The sequence below is a fragment of the Dendropsophus ebraccatus genome, chromosome 10, assembly GCF_027789765.1.
Source record: "Dendropsophus ebraccatus isolate aDenEbr1 chromosome 10, aDenEbr1.pat, whole genome shotgun sequence".
In the NCBI taxonomy this organism is placed as follows: domain Eukaryota; kingdom Metazoa; phylum Chordata; class Amphibia; order Anura; family Hylidae; genus Dendropsophus; species Dendropsophus ebraccatus.
Window position 1 is genome coordinate 92,913,304 of NC_091463.1, and position 13,627 is coordinate 92,926,930.

The window sequence follows — 13,627 nt, forward strand, 5'->3', positions numbered from 1 at the left end:
AGGCGGGGGAGAGAGACAGAATTTATCTGGAGAATGAATGTATCGAGTGGCTGAAGAAACATGTGGAGAACGGGAGAGAAGATCTGGAGAGGAGAGGTGAGCGCTCAGTATCCCCCCAGCTACGGTCTCTACCTGTCACGTGACCTGTAGGTATGGGCGGAGCTGTGATTATCACATGACTGTACACAGCAGCACACGCCGCTGCTTATCAGCTCCAGTAGGGGGCGCACTGGGATTACATTTCCTTATTCTCCACCTTCTAGGACAAGTACCGTTATTTCCTGTAATATGTAGTAATTCTGCTCAGTGATTGTTATGGCGGTGACTAGAGATGGAGGGGATCTACAGAAGGAGCGACCACAGCACTTTGTTCCTATCTGCATCCTGCTCATCAGGCTGGAGGTTCTGAACTCTGCTCCGCTCCCTCCTGCTCCTCTCCGGGTGCTGGAAAAGATGGATCCAGTCCTGGGAAACTTCTCCTACTACTAGGTCCATCTTTTCCAGCACCCGGGGAGAAGCAGAACAACCTGCAGCCGGATAGAATCCCCATAGGAACAAAGCGCTTCCCTTCCTTCCCACTGCAGATTCTCTCATCTCTAGAGGGGACTTCAGGGCATTTACCATATGGTATATACATGTTATATCTATTCTGCAGCTCCGTACAATTATAGTGATGGGAAATATACAATAAAAGAGGTTAAATAGCTAGGGATTACTACAGAGATGGCAGAGACCTGGCTCCTTCCTGTCTCTTATGGCTTAGATACTGAGCTTTAGATGCTTTAGATACACATGTAATATTACAGCCCACAGCGCCTCACACTGGAGCCGTGCTGTAACATGGCGCCACCTGGTGGTAGAAAGAAGGAATTGGTATGCTGCAGAAGCCTGTAGCTCGGATTACCTCTCTGTCTCAATTCTGAAACTACCAAAAATCTATTTGTTTTAAGGCGTCTTAGTTCTGTATTTTGTGGTTGTACCTCAGTTCATGATCACAGTCCACCCACCTACTTACCTCCCCCAGCCCCCCTACCAGGTATCCCCCCAAAACACAATCTCACTGCAGACCATTGCACAGAGAGGTTGCAGCACCTACTTATCGTTCAGCACAAGGCGGCATAATGTGGTGTTCACACATGGCGTTTCTGTTGTGTTTATTCCACTGATTGTGCAGTTGCTATAAAACAGCAGCATTTTTGCTGTTCTTCTTCTTCGTAGAAATTTTATACAGAGCACAGGGGTCTCCTGAGTGTTATACAGAGTACAGGGGTCTCCTGGGTGTTATACAGAGCACGGGGGTCTCCTGAGTGTTATACAGAGTACAGGGCTCTCCTGAGTGTTATACAGAGCACAGGGGGTCTCCTGAGTGTTATACAGAGTACAGGGGTCTCCTGAGTGTTATACAGAGCACAGGGGTCTCCTGAGTGTTATACAGAGTACAGGGCTCTCCTGAGTGTTATACAGAGTACAGGGCTCTCCTGAGTGTTATACAGAGTACAGGGCTCTCCTGAGTGTTATACAGAGTACAGGGCTCTCCTGAGTGTTATACAGAGTACGGGGGTCTCCTGAGTGTTATACAGAGTACAGGGGTCTCCTGAGTGTTATACAGAGTACAGGGGTCTCCTGAGTGTTATACAGAGTACGGGGGTCTCCTGAGTGTTATACAGAGTACAGGGCTCTCCTGAGTGTTATACAGAGTACAGGGCTCTCCTGAGTGTTATACAGAGTACAGGGCTCTCCTGAGTGTTATACAGAGTACAGGGGTCTCCTGAGTGTTATACAGAGTACAGGGGTCTCCTGAGTGTTATACAGAGTACAGGGGTCTCCTGAGTGTTATACAGAGTACGGGGGTCTCCTGAGCGTTGTACAGGGGGGTCTCCTGAGTGTTATACAGAGTACGGGGGTCTCTGCAGATGGTACAGACCACCAGAGAGGAGGAGACATCACATCTGGGCTACAGGGAGGACATTTATATTCTCTTCTTTTTCCCTCTCAGTTCGGCCCCAGGTGAAGGTCTCCGGTCAGGAAAGAGATGGGATTCTGACGCTTCACTGCCAGGCGTACGGATTTCATCCCAAACCAGTGGACGTGAAGTGGATGAAGAACGAGGAGGACGACCTTCCCGCATATCAGACCACACGCACCCTCCCCAATCCTGACGGCACCTATCAGATCAGGGTCAGCGCGGAGGTGTTACCCAAAGAGGGCGACAGCTACTCCTGTTATGTGGATCACAGCAGCCTGGGGGAGCCGCTCCTTGTCAGATGGGGTGAGTTGTATCTATACTGGGGGAGCCGCTCCTTGTCAGATGGGGTGAGTGTCATCTATACTGGGGGAGCCGCTTCTTGTCAGATGGGGTGAGTTGTATCCATACTGGGGGAGCCGCTCCTTGTCAGATGGGGTGAGTTGTATCCATACTGGGGGAGCCGCTCCTTGTCAGATGGGGTGAGTTGTATCCATACTGGGGAGCCATTCCTTGTCAGATGGGGTGAGTGTCATCTATACTGGGGGAGCCGCTCCTTGTGAGATGGGGTGAGTTGTATCCATACTGGGGAGCCGCTCCTTGTCAGATGGGGTGAGTTGTATCCATACTGGGGGAGCCGATCCTTGTCAGATGGGGTGAGTTGTATCCATACTGGGGGAGCCGCTCCTTGTGAGATGGGGTGAGTTGTATCCATACTGGGGGAGCCGCTCCTTGTGAGATGGGGTGAGTTGTATCCATACTGGGGGAGCCGCTCCTTGTCAGATGGGGTGAGTTGTATCCATACTGGGGGAGCCGCTCCTTGTCAGATGGGGTGAGTTCTATCTATACTGGGGGAGCCGCTCCTTGTCAGATGGGGTGAGTTGTATCCATACTGGGGGAGCCGCTCCTTGTCAGATGGGGTGAGTTGTATCCATACTGGGGGAGCCGCTCCTTGTCAGATGGGGTGAGTTGTATCCATACTGGGGGAGCCGCTCCTTGTGAGATGGGGTGAGTTGTATCCATACTGGGGGATCCCCTCTTGTCAGATGGGGTGAGTTGTATCCATACTGGGGGAGCCGCTCCTTGTCAGATGGGGTGAGTTGTATCCATACTGGAGGAGCCGCTCCTTGTCAGATGGGGTGAGTTGTATCCACAGGATAGGGGGACAAGTAAGAGATTGCGTGGGGCCGGGAGGTCTGACCTCCATTTACCCCCCCCCCCCCCCCGGCAATCTACATTTTAGCCCCTGGCTGCTTTGTTTTGAATAGAACCGCGGGTACAACTCATGATCCGTGGCTCTATTCATTCTCTATGGGGCTGCTGGGAAGAGCCAAGTCCTGTACTCCGCTCTCTCTGGCAGCTCCATAGAGAATGGATATTCAAAACGCAGCAGCCGGGGCCCGATGTGGATAGGTGACAAGTTCGTTTTAGGCAATGATCACACACAGTATTGTTGCTCAGTATTTTGCAACCAAAACCAGGAGTGAATTGAAAACACACAAAGGCTTTGTCACACACTCTTGAAATTGAGTGGATGGCCGCCATTTAGTAGCAAATAGCGTCCGTTATTTCTAATTAACAGCTGTTTTGTCAAAATAATGGTGGTAATCTGACATAAAATGACATCCACTCAATTTCAAGAGTGTGTGACAAAGCCTTTCTGTGTTTTCAATCCACCCCTGGTTTGGGTTGCAAAATACTGAGCAAAAATATTGAGTGAGAACACAGCCTTAGGCTACAAACACGTGCTGGATCTGCTGCGGATCTATGGCCGGTCATTCTCAATGAGAAGGGTATGTAAGGAGACCGCCCCGTTAACCCCCGCCAGCCGGAGCAAATAGTATGCCTGCTCCACGCTCCAGCTTGCTTCGGTGGTTCCCGGCTGGAAATCCTGCTCAGCCAATTGACAATGACCAGCCATAGATCAGGAGTGTATTGCGCTGTAAATTCACGGATCCGTCCTGTGTGTTTGTAGCCTTATGCTGGAATACCCTTTAAAGGGGTTATCCAGCCTGGGGGCACTTTTTTGGGGGGACCGGGGAGGAGGTGGCTGAAATAAAAGACGTCCACTCACCTCCCCGGTTCCAGCGGCGGGTCACTCATCGTGGCGCTCGGTTCCCGGCCGCTTACGGGTGTCTGATGCCGCCCGAGACGCTACGTCTCAGGGCCGCTCAGCCACTCAGTGAAGGAGGCGGGATGTGTAGGTCCTTTCCTGGCTGTGGAAAGCACACCTAACAAACTCTCCTAAAGCTTCTCTAAGGGTTGGTTTACATGTAACAGATCCACAGCGGATTTCATGATGCATGTTTGCAGTTCCAAGCTGGAGCGTAGACAGGTAATGTATGTACCAGGTTGCAAGGGGTTAAGGGGGCTGCCTGGAAAACCCCTTAAAGGAACCTGACCCAAGACCCCTCACCCCCCTCCAATTCCCTCAGAATCTTAAAGAACTCCCAATACCCCGCACTGCCATACCATAAGAGTGGCTGTGGATAGCAGATAGATATTTTTTGTTTACAGTGTTAAACAGAAGCAGATTGAGCCAGTGTTGGGGAGATACTTGGCAGTTGGCACTGAGGTGCAATGCATGCTGGGAAATATAATTTCCTGGTTAGCGCCATCTTGGATATGGATCAGCTTTTAGAAAAACTTGTAGCTCAGGAACAGCAGCAGCTAGAAAGATGGGATATGGCTCAAAATACTCTGGGGAACTTTTTGAGTAAGACCAGCTAGGTTTGGGAGAATTTCATTTTTTAGCTCTTTAGTGGAATACCCCCTTAACTTTCTCTGGAATCAGTGTGAATGAGTCTTTGTAAAGCTAACACTAGCACAGTGCTGTAAATATCTGGAATAAGCACCAAAAATCCACAAGGAATCCACAATGTCTCAACATACCCTGAGGGGGGGGGGGGTCACACATACCGTATCGCAGCAGATTTGATCTAAACAACTGAACACAGCATCAAATCTGCTGCGGATCCTGTAAGTGTGAACGGACCCTGAAAGGGATTTACAAGAAGAGGAATAATCTTATATACTGCACATGTAAATCCATTACACTATATACATGTCTCATCACTACAGCGGATGTGACTGTGAATCTGATCCATAAAGGTCTCAGTATAATTCACAGATCACATTTATCTATCTTTTTTTTTCTACCAGAACCAACAAAGCCGAGTTCCTGGGTGATCCCTGTGGCCGTAGCTGTGGTGGTCATCGCTCTTCTTGGTGTCGGGATTGGATATTTCCTATATAGAAGTAAGTGTCAGTAATGCAGAGCGTCTTCTCTCCCAGATCAGGATATACAAAATATTCTATGAATTACACAGAATATTGTTCATGAACTACTACAGCAGCAGTGTCCACAGAGTAGTTACTGTTACTACAGCAGCAGTGCCCACAGTAGTTATTACTACAACAACAGCAGTGCCCACAGAGTAGTTATTACTACAGCAGTGCCCAGAGTAGTTATTACTACAGCAGTGCCCATAGACATGTACCAGACACAGGATCCCTATGTACTTTGTCTCCTGTCCTGCTCTCCTTTCTACTACCAGGACTGTACATTAGAGCGATAAATCTGCTGCCTCTTCTTGTGTCGTGCTATACAGAGATCAGTCCTGGAAAGTTCTGTCAGTCAGAAGTGATCTCTTCTATCAGAGCATAGTTAGGCAGAAAGCCACAAATATTTGCCGCTCTATGCCCTGTTCATGTGATGGCCAGACAAGAAAGTGTGGCCTCTTTCTTCGAACGATTTACCATGATTTACGCCTGCAAGCAAGAATATCTATGCCAGCTCAGAGATTGTATAAAATTCTGAGACTAACACACGGTCGCTTCAGATTCACTGGATTTGTTGAGAGGTGTGTGCCTCTCATTACATTCAATGTGGGGGTTATAGGCTATGTTCACACATTGTATGTTTTCAGAAGCGTTTTTGGATGGTCGTCATTTTGAAGCGGAAACTTGAGTGTATTTCAATCATTACTGCCATAATTATCATTATATGGCTGACATTTCACCTCAAAATGACGACCATCCAAAAATATGTCTGAAAACATACATGGTGTGAACATAGCCTAGTAATACTTCAGTCAAAATCTCCTTCATTGTATATACAGTATGGATATTGGTATTGTCTTCTGTCTCTTATATACACTACTCAAAAAAATAAAGGGAACACTCAAATAACATCCTAGATCTGAATGAAATCTTCTCAGTGATACTTTGTTCTGTACAAAGGTGAATGTGCTGACAACAAAATCACACAAACATCATCTATGGAAATCACATTTATTACCCAATGGAGGCCTGGATTTGGAGTCACACACAAAATTAAAGTAGAAAAACACACTACAGGCTGATCACTTCTCAGTACCTATGCTTTCTGGTTGATGTTTTTGGTCACTTTTGAATGTTGGTGGTGCTTTCACACTTATGGTAGCATGAGACGGACTCTACAACCCATACAAGTGGCTCAGGTAGTGCAGCTCATCCAGGATGGCACATCAATGCGAGCTGTGCCAAGAAGGTTTGCTGTTTCTGTAAGCTTAGTGTCCAGAGGCTGGAAGCTCTACCAGGAGACATAATTTGTTCCAGGATGGTGCTTGTAATCCAAATCACTCTTAAAGCAAAGCAAATTTTCCCATAAGAAATAACTGAAATGTAAACAATTTGTTCTACATCCCCAAATAATCATTTTTTAATTCTGAATAACATGTAACAAAAATGAACCAGACAATTAGAAACAGCTAAATATGTCATATTATAAGTTACTGTAAAGTAATGAACTGCAGGGAGCATGACAGAGTGAGCAGGGTAGATGTGGGCACATACATGCAGCACTCTCTGTCTGGGGAGAGAGGGGTTACAGCTATGGAGAGATTACCCCCCACAGTCCTGTCCCCTGATGCAGGCCCCAGCCTGAAGTGGATCTGCTATGATTTGGAGGGTGAGGGAGACTTCCTGGGTCAGAGTACAGTGCTGTAGCCCCCGCTATGCAGACCATGCCCCTCCTACACTCCCCCTCCCACCCAGTACAGGGAGCTCTTACATCAAAGCAATGCTCTTACACCAAGTCACAATTTAGAAAAACTGTGATCTCTTCTTCCAAAACGCTCTCAATCCAAGTTACTCTTAAACTAAGGTACAAATACTGTATATGTGTATGTATATATATATATACTGTATATGTATACATATAATATGTATATATTAGAGATGAGCCAATGTACAGTAGCAATGAACTGAAGTGTTTCGTTAGGATTGTCTGGCGGCTTGTCAGGCTACAGGCTTTGAAGTCTGTGCTGCTCCATGACGCTTCTCCCCGAGTGCCGAAGTTTCCCAGGACTGGATCCAGCTTTTCCTGGCAGCCTGACAAGCTGCAGGCTGATCCTAACAATTCCTACTGTAAATTTGCTCCTCCCTAAAACATATATATACTGTATATCATTTCTGTAAGCTTTTGCATGAAATATCACTGTACAGTGGGAAAAAGGAATTATCGGGTTAATAAAGACCTCTGCAATAAATGTGCTTCTCTTATCCCAACACGACAATGTTCACACTGGATGTTTCCATAAGAATTATCTGACTGATTAGACAATGTCTGTGTGTCATCTCTCCTCCGCTATCCTCCATTACGCTTATGATCTTTATATGGAACCAATGATCAAGGATTCTTTAGGTTCTTGCTCCTAATTCTATATTATCTTATTCTAGAAAAGAAAAGCGACTACAAGTCGACCAGCAGTGAGTATCCCTCATATACAGCTGTGATGAGATGTCACTAGTTATAATGGGGACTAATGCTCTGTGATACTGATGGAGAGAGCAGGGAGGACAGTATGTGACTGTATATGAGGGGAGGATGGGACTGGGATGTATATAGTGGAGAATCTGAGTATAGGATAATGTGACTTTTTTTCATATATTTTTGGTGTCCATAGTGTAAAGGGGTCACAGGGGGCGCTGTAACACAACTGTTCTCCTTCCTGACTCTTACATGGGGGTCTGTGGACCCTTCTATGAAATCCTGAATTTTACACTGTGACATTTTCATTAAAAAGTGGAATTTTTATTTAAACAAATTTCTATTATCACAGCTTCAGACACTTCAGATTCAGCTTCGGATCATCTGACCAATCCAGTAATCCCGCCAGAGCCTAATGGTGAGTGGTAAAGAGAAGAGAAGTTTCCGTCTTTTAACTCCTTCCCAAATCCCTGAATGATGATTGTTAAAAGGCAGTCGACAGCTCAACAGCCAATCAGCAAACTTTGCTGCTGCAGCTTTGGCTAATAATCACAGCCATGTCCAGTATGGGCCTGGCTGTGATTGGACAGACGGGACATGTGACTGCACTGTATAATAGCTGCGGTCATGTGTCCCCAGTGGCGTAGCTACCATAGAGGCAGGGTAGGCAGTTGCTATGGGGCCTTCGCAGGAGGGGGGCCCACGGAAGAAGGTAAGAGCTTGTGTCCTTCTGCTTAAACCCTTATGTGTAAGTGACCCAGTGTTTACTTACATGCTGCAACACAAAAAAGGGTTAACAAGCAGAAGACAGAGATCTCAGCTTTACTGCACTGATAACCTCTGACCTCCGTTCTCCAGCTGGCAATCAAGTAGGAAAGGAAAATGTGCAGAGCTCCGTGTGTGTATGTGTGTGTGTGTATATATATATATATATATATATATATATATATATATGCGCAGTGCTATTTGTTGTGCATAGGGGAGGGGGGCCCCTTAAAAAATGTTGCTATGGGGCCCTGTGAATCCTAGCTACGCCCCTGTGTGTCCCGCCACCATTCTGCTGGTAATTACAGTAGGGAAAGGTTGCTGCTGCAGGTGGGGACAGATAGGCTTGAAAACGTTGACAGACTTCCCTTTTTAGGGTAAAAAATTATGCTAGCGTCTGTATAATGTGGTCACCCAGCTTTCCCAGCATCTTGTCCTCAGTATGATAGGGGTCACCCAGCTTTCCCAGCATCTTGTCCTTAGTATGATAGGGGTCACCTAGCTTTCCCAGCATCTTGTCCTCAGTATGATAGGGGTCACCTAGCTTTCCCAGCATCTTGTCCTCACTATGATAGGGTCATATTGACACTTTAAAGAGAACCATTCACCCCGTGGCCCCCGGCAGAAACTGACATACAGTGACATAAAGGTCAATATACTTACCACATCGCTCCCGGTCCCGTCCCGAAGCCCGTTGTTAACACGGAGAAATCGACGATTCTTCTTCTCGCGCCCATTATGGTAATGAGCGCCGCCGGGTCCGAAATCCAGCCTTCTCCCCGCCTCCGACACTTGATTGACGCCAGGTCCTCTTCCTCCTCGTCTTCTTTCTTCTCGCCGGATCCCGCGCAGGCGCCATGACAGTCGTTTTCGGCGCATGCGCAGTTCACAATTGAAGCCGCTCCGCAGCTTCACTGTTTACTGCGCGTGCGCCGATTGGCTCGAACACGTATCCTGTTTACCGCGCAGGCGCAGAAGAGGTGACGAGACCATCGCAGCGGCGCCTGCGCGGGAATTCGGCAGAAGACTGAAGACGTCAATCAAGTTCCAGGAGGCGTGGATGGGCGGCGACGAGAAGAGGACCTCATGAATAAGTTGGACTCGTCCGTCGTTTCCTATGGACGTTGGACTCATCTCAGCTCATTACCATAATGGGCGGGAGAAGAAGAATTGGCGATTTCTCCGTGTCAACAACGGGATCCGGGACGGGACCTGGAGCGATGTGGTAAGTATATTGACCTTTATGTCACTGTATGTCAGTTTCTGCCGGGGGCCACGGGGTGAATGGTTCCCTTTAATGTTTTGATCTATTGTTATATGTCATGGTTATTGGCATTCGCTGTTCTTCCAGATTCATGTTGAACTGGTAGCTTATCTTATCTTTAAATGTTCAACTTTCCCTTTCCCTGTTTTCTTTTTTCTGTACCCAATTTTCACTTTTTGCATTTTTTAAAATTAAATCAAAATTCTATTTTTTTCGCATTCAAATGCAAATTTTAACAATTTTCTATTTTAACAGCTTTAGACACTTCGGATCATCTGACCAATCTAGTAATCTCATCAGAGCCTAATGGTGAGTGGTAAAGTCTTCTATAAATGCTGCCGCCAGGTAATGAATAAGAAATTTGTTATCAATAGTTAGGAATGACCTGGTGGTATCAAAAACATAATAGGTGAGGTGAGGTGGGAGAAAGAAGAAGTGAAATGTGAAAGAGAAGAGGAAGTTTCCGTCTTTTAACTCCTTCCCAAATCCCTGAATGATGATCCCTGGCTGTGATTGGACAGACGGGACATGTGACTGCACTGTATAATAGCTGCGGTCATGTGTCCCGCCACCATTCTGCTGGTGATTACAGTAGGGAAAGGTTGCTGCTGCAGGCAAGGACAAATAGGCTGGAAAAAGTTAACTAACTCCTCTTTTTAGGCCAAAAAATAGTGCTAGCTTCTGTATAATGTGGTCACCCAGCTTTCCCAGCATCTTGTCAGTGTAATGAAGGTCACCCTGCTTTCCTAGCCTCTTGTATGCAGTATAATAAGGGGTCACTCTGCTTTCCCAGCATCTTGTAGTCAGTGTAATGGAAGTCACCCAGCTTTCCCAGCATCTTGTATGCAGTATGACGAGGGGTCACCCAGCTTTCCCAGCATCCTGTACTCTTTATGCCAGCAAGCAGCTTTAGAGATTATCCATTCTCCCTATACCCAACCTCTGCCACTGCCAGAAAGCATAGTTATGAGAATGATCTTTGAAGCTGTTTGCTGGCAGTCATAATCAGTTAAGTGGGCAGAGATCACCCTCCCTTCCCTTCAGTCAACACACACAATGAAAGGGGAGCAGGGTGGTGACTGGGGCCGAGCGGCAGCTGAGGGTGACTTGGGCAGGGGGCAGCTGGGGGTAATTGGAGCAGGTGGGGGTGACTGGGGCAGCTGAGGGCTGATTTGGGCAGGGAGGCAGCTGGGGGTAATTAAGGCAGGAGGGCAGCTGGGGGGTGATTGGGGCAGCAATTGCCGTGTTCTTACCCCCATTGTGGTTGCATTTCCTGCCTTCTACCCCTTCCTACACCCATTTCACAGCCATTTTTGTGCTCAAAACTTCAGTTCCCTATTGAATTCGATGAATTTCAGATCCAGAACAGAGTTGTTTTGTGTTGTCTGTTTTTTTTTTTGTTTTTTTTTATTCGAGTTCTAATGAACCTTCAGATCCTTGAATTTTTACGGGGTGGTTGTAGTCATCAGTAATTTCGGAGTTTGGTCTTCTTTTTTTTTTTTTTTTGACTGTGCTGGATCAAGAATGTGATCATTTAATATTTCAGACAATTCTTCATGGAGTGATAATAGATATATTTATTTGAATTTTTTATTATTTGGAAAAGTCCCCAGGGGACTTTTATAAGAAATCATTCAATTGCTTACATAGATCAATGCAATGCATATGAGCTGCACTGATCTATGTGATTGGTGCTCTGCTGATACAGTCTGCCATAGGTAAATGACAGATGTCAGCTGCAGACTGGAAAGGGGCTGACTGTAGCCTACAGTATGAAGTATCTCAGTCCCTTCCCCATTACTTCTTCAAATAGACAAGGGTGGCCATGATCTTTAACCCTTTCCCTCCCAGGCCAATTTTCATTTTTGTGCTTTTATTTTTCCCTCGTTTTTAAAAGGCCAAAGCGCTTGCATTTTTTCACCTACAGACCCACATGAGCCCAATTATACTTTGCAATGCCAGTTGTCCCCGACTACTGATAGTAACTGGGAGGCAGAGGTTGCAGAGCGGGGTCACGGAGCTTTTATAGAGACAAATATATCAGTTATTGTTAGTTTCCTCCTTATAAAAGGTTGTTGAGTATTTGTATATCAGTGGATCAGTATCATGGCCTCTAATGTGAGCATTTTGTCTTCTTCTGTTTTCACAGGACCAGATGAGTCTTCTGGAGTATAAAGAATCTCCTCTTTCAATCTGTCATTAAAGGAGAAGTCTGGCAAAAATTTTTATTAAAGTATTGTATTGCCCCCCAAAAGTTATACAAATCACCAATATACACTTATTATGGGAAATGCTTATGAAGTGCTTTTCTCTGCACTTACTACTGCATCAAGGCTTCACTTCCTAGATAACATGGTGATGTCACTTCCTGGATAACATGGTGATGTCACTGCCTGGATAACATGGTGATGTCACGCCCCGACTCCCAGAGCTGTGCGGGCTGTGGCTGCTGGAGAGGATGATGGCAGAGGGATGCTCAGTGTCACTCCAGTGCCCTGTGTCCCTCAGTGTCCCCCTGCCATCATCCTCTCCAGCAGCCACAGCCCACACAGCTCTGGGAGTCGGGGCGTGACATCACCATGTTATCCAGGAAGTGACATCACCATGTTATCCAGGAAGTGACATCTTGATGCAGTAGTAAGTACAGGGAAAAAAGCACTTTATAAGCATTTCCCGTAATAAGTGTATATTGGGGATTTGTATAACATTTGGGGGGGAATACAATACTTTAATCAAAATTTTCGCCGGACTTCTCCTTTAATTCCTGTCACTGTGCGTAATATATAATGGACCTGCCATATACTATAGTGTCATTTTTATTAGTCCTGGAATAATATAGCGGCTCAGACAATTCACCCACAGAAACATCTCACAAAGCAGAAGAAAGATGAAGACCTGAAGCTCTATAGAGGCCGCTATACTACTGAGATTTGTATGGGTCACACTGGTCCAGCTAATACCTGACGTGTCATTGATGTGATAGAACAATAAGGAGAATATTCTTCATGTATTATTCATGTAGATGAAGCAGCTGGCTACCTGGCTCTCAGCTTTTCTGGTCAGAAGACATATCTGTGGGGGAAGTATTCTATGTGGGTGTAGTTATCTTATAAAGAGGCGGACATAAAGGGGTTGTCTGGCCTGGAGAATTATATATTGTATTAGCCATAAAGGAGACTGCTGGACAGAGAAGCCGCAACAAAGGAAATGTGTGACCACCTGCCACTTACCTGACAATAGTTGCCAATTGTCGGTGGTTACAGCAGCTGGATTGGGGGAGAAACGCTTAACCCCAGGGGTATTGTACACCCCGAGAAGCCACAACTAACCCCTTAACATGGTGATACATTTATTATATGGCAGGTTTCCTTTCAATTTGGAATGAGACTCTGATACAGATCTCACATCCTACTGAGTTTCCTTTTTTTTTGCTAATAACATTAAGGTTTTGGGATTATGGCTTCGCTTTTAATATCTTATATAGTTATTCACAATAGGAGAGCTTTATGTTGGGGGCAGGATCAGGTTATATTACATATCGCTATAATTCATGCTTTTCATATTTACAGCCGCTTCGTATTTTCAGTAAGGATTTAAGTTTCATTTCACTGTAGTGTTTTTTTTCCTGTTCAAAATCTGCTGATTTTCTTTCCTATTTGTATTATGTTATAAACAGTATAGGAGACCGCACAGTAATAAGCTGTATACAGTCTGGGGTATAATCCTCCGTTCTTACATATTACACAGGTAAATGTCCAGTGTCCACAGATTAAATAAAGAATTGTTCTCTTATTATTATGTCTTCCCTCATGAAGCTGCGGAGATACAAGATCCAGATCCCCGCTGTCAGCTTCGTGCTGATTCATCATTTCACATTTCCCAT

At 45.8% G+C, this 13,627-nt stretch overlaps 1 protein-coding gene across 1 annotated transcript in view; it reads left to right on the forward strand.

The window, feature by feature from the left end:
• LOC138766661 (class I histocompatibility antigen, F10 alpha chain-like) overlaps positions 1-11,999 on the forward strand; it is an 82,636-nt gene extending 70,637 nt beyond the window's left edge. Inside the window, exons 3-9 of the mRNA XM_069944275.1 lie at positions 1-96; positions 1,997-2,269; positions 5,126-5,221; positions 7,685-7,714; positions 8,068-8,133; positions 10,000-10,053; positions 11,894-11,999. The exon at positions 1-96 is cut by the window's left edge and continues 183 nt beyond it. Of these exons, the coding sequence (XP_069800376.1) occupies positions 1-96; positions 1,997-2,269; positions 5,126-5,221; positions 7,685-7,714; positions 8,068-8,133; positions 10,000-10,053; positions 11,894-11,919 (641 nt within the window). The 3' untranslated portion in view covers positions 11,920-11,999. The remainder of the gene's footprint in view (positions 97-1,996; positions 2,270-5,125; positions 5,222-7,684; positions 7,715-8,067; positions 8,134-9,999; positions 10,054-11,893) is intronic.
• Positions 12,000-13,627: the final 1,628 nt, after the last annotated feature.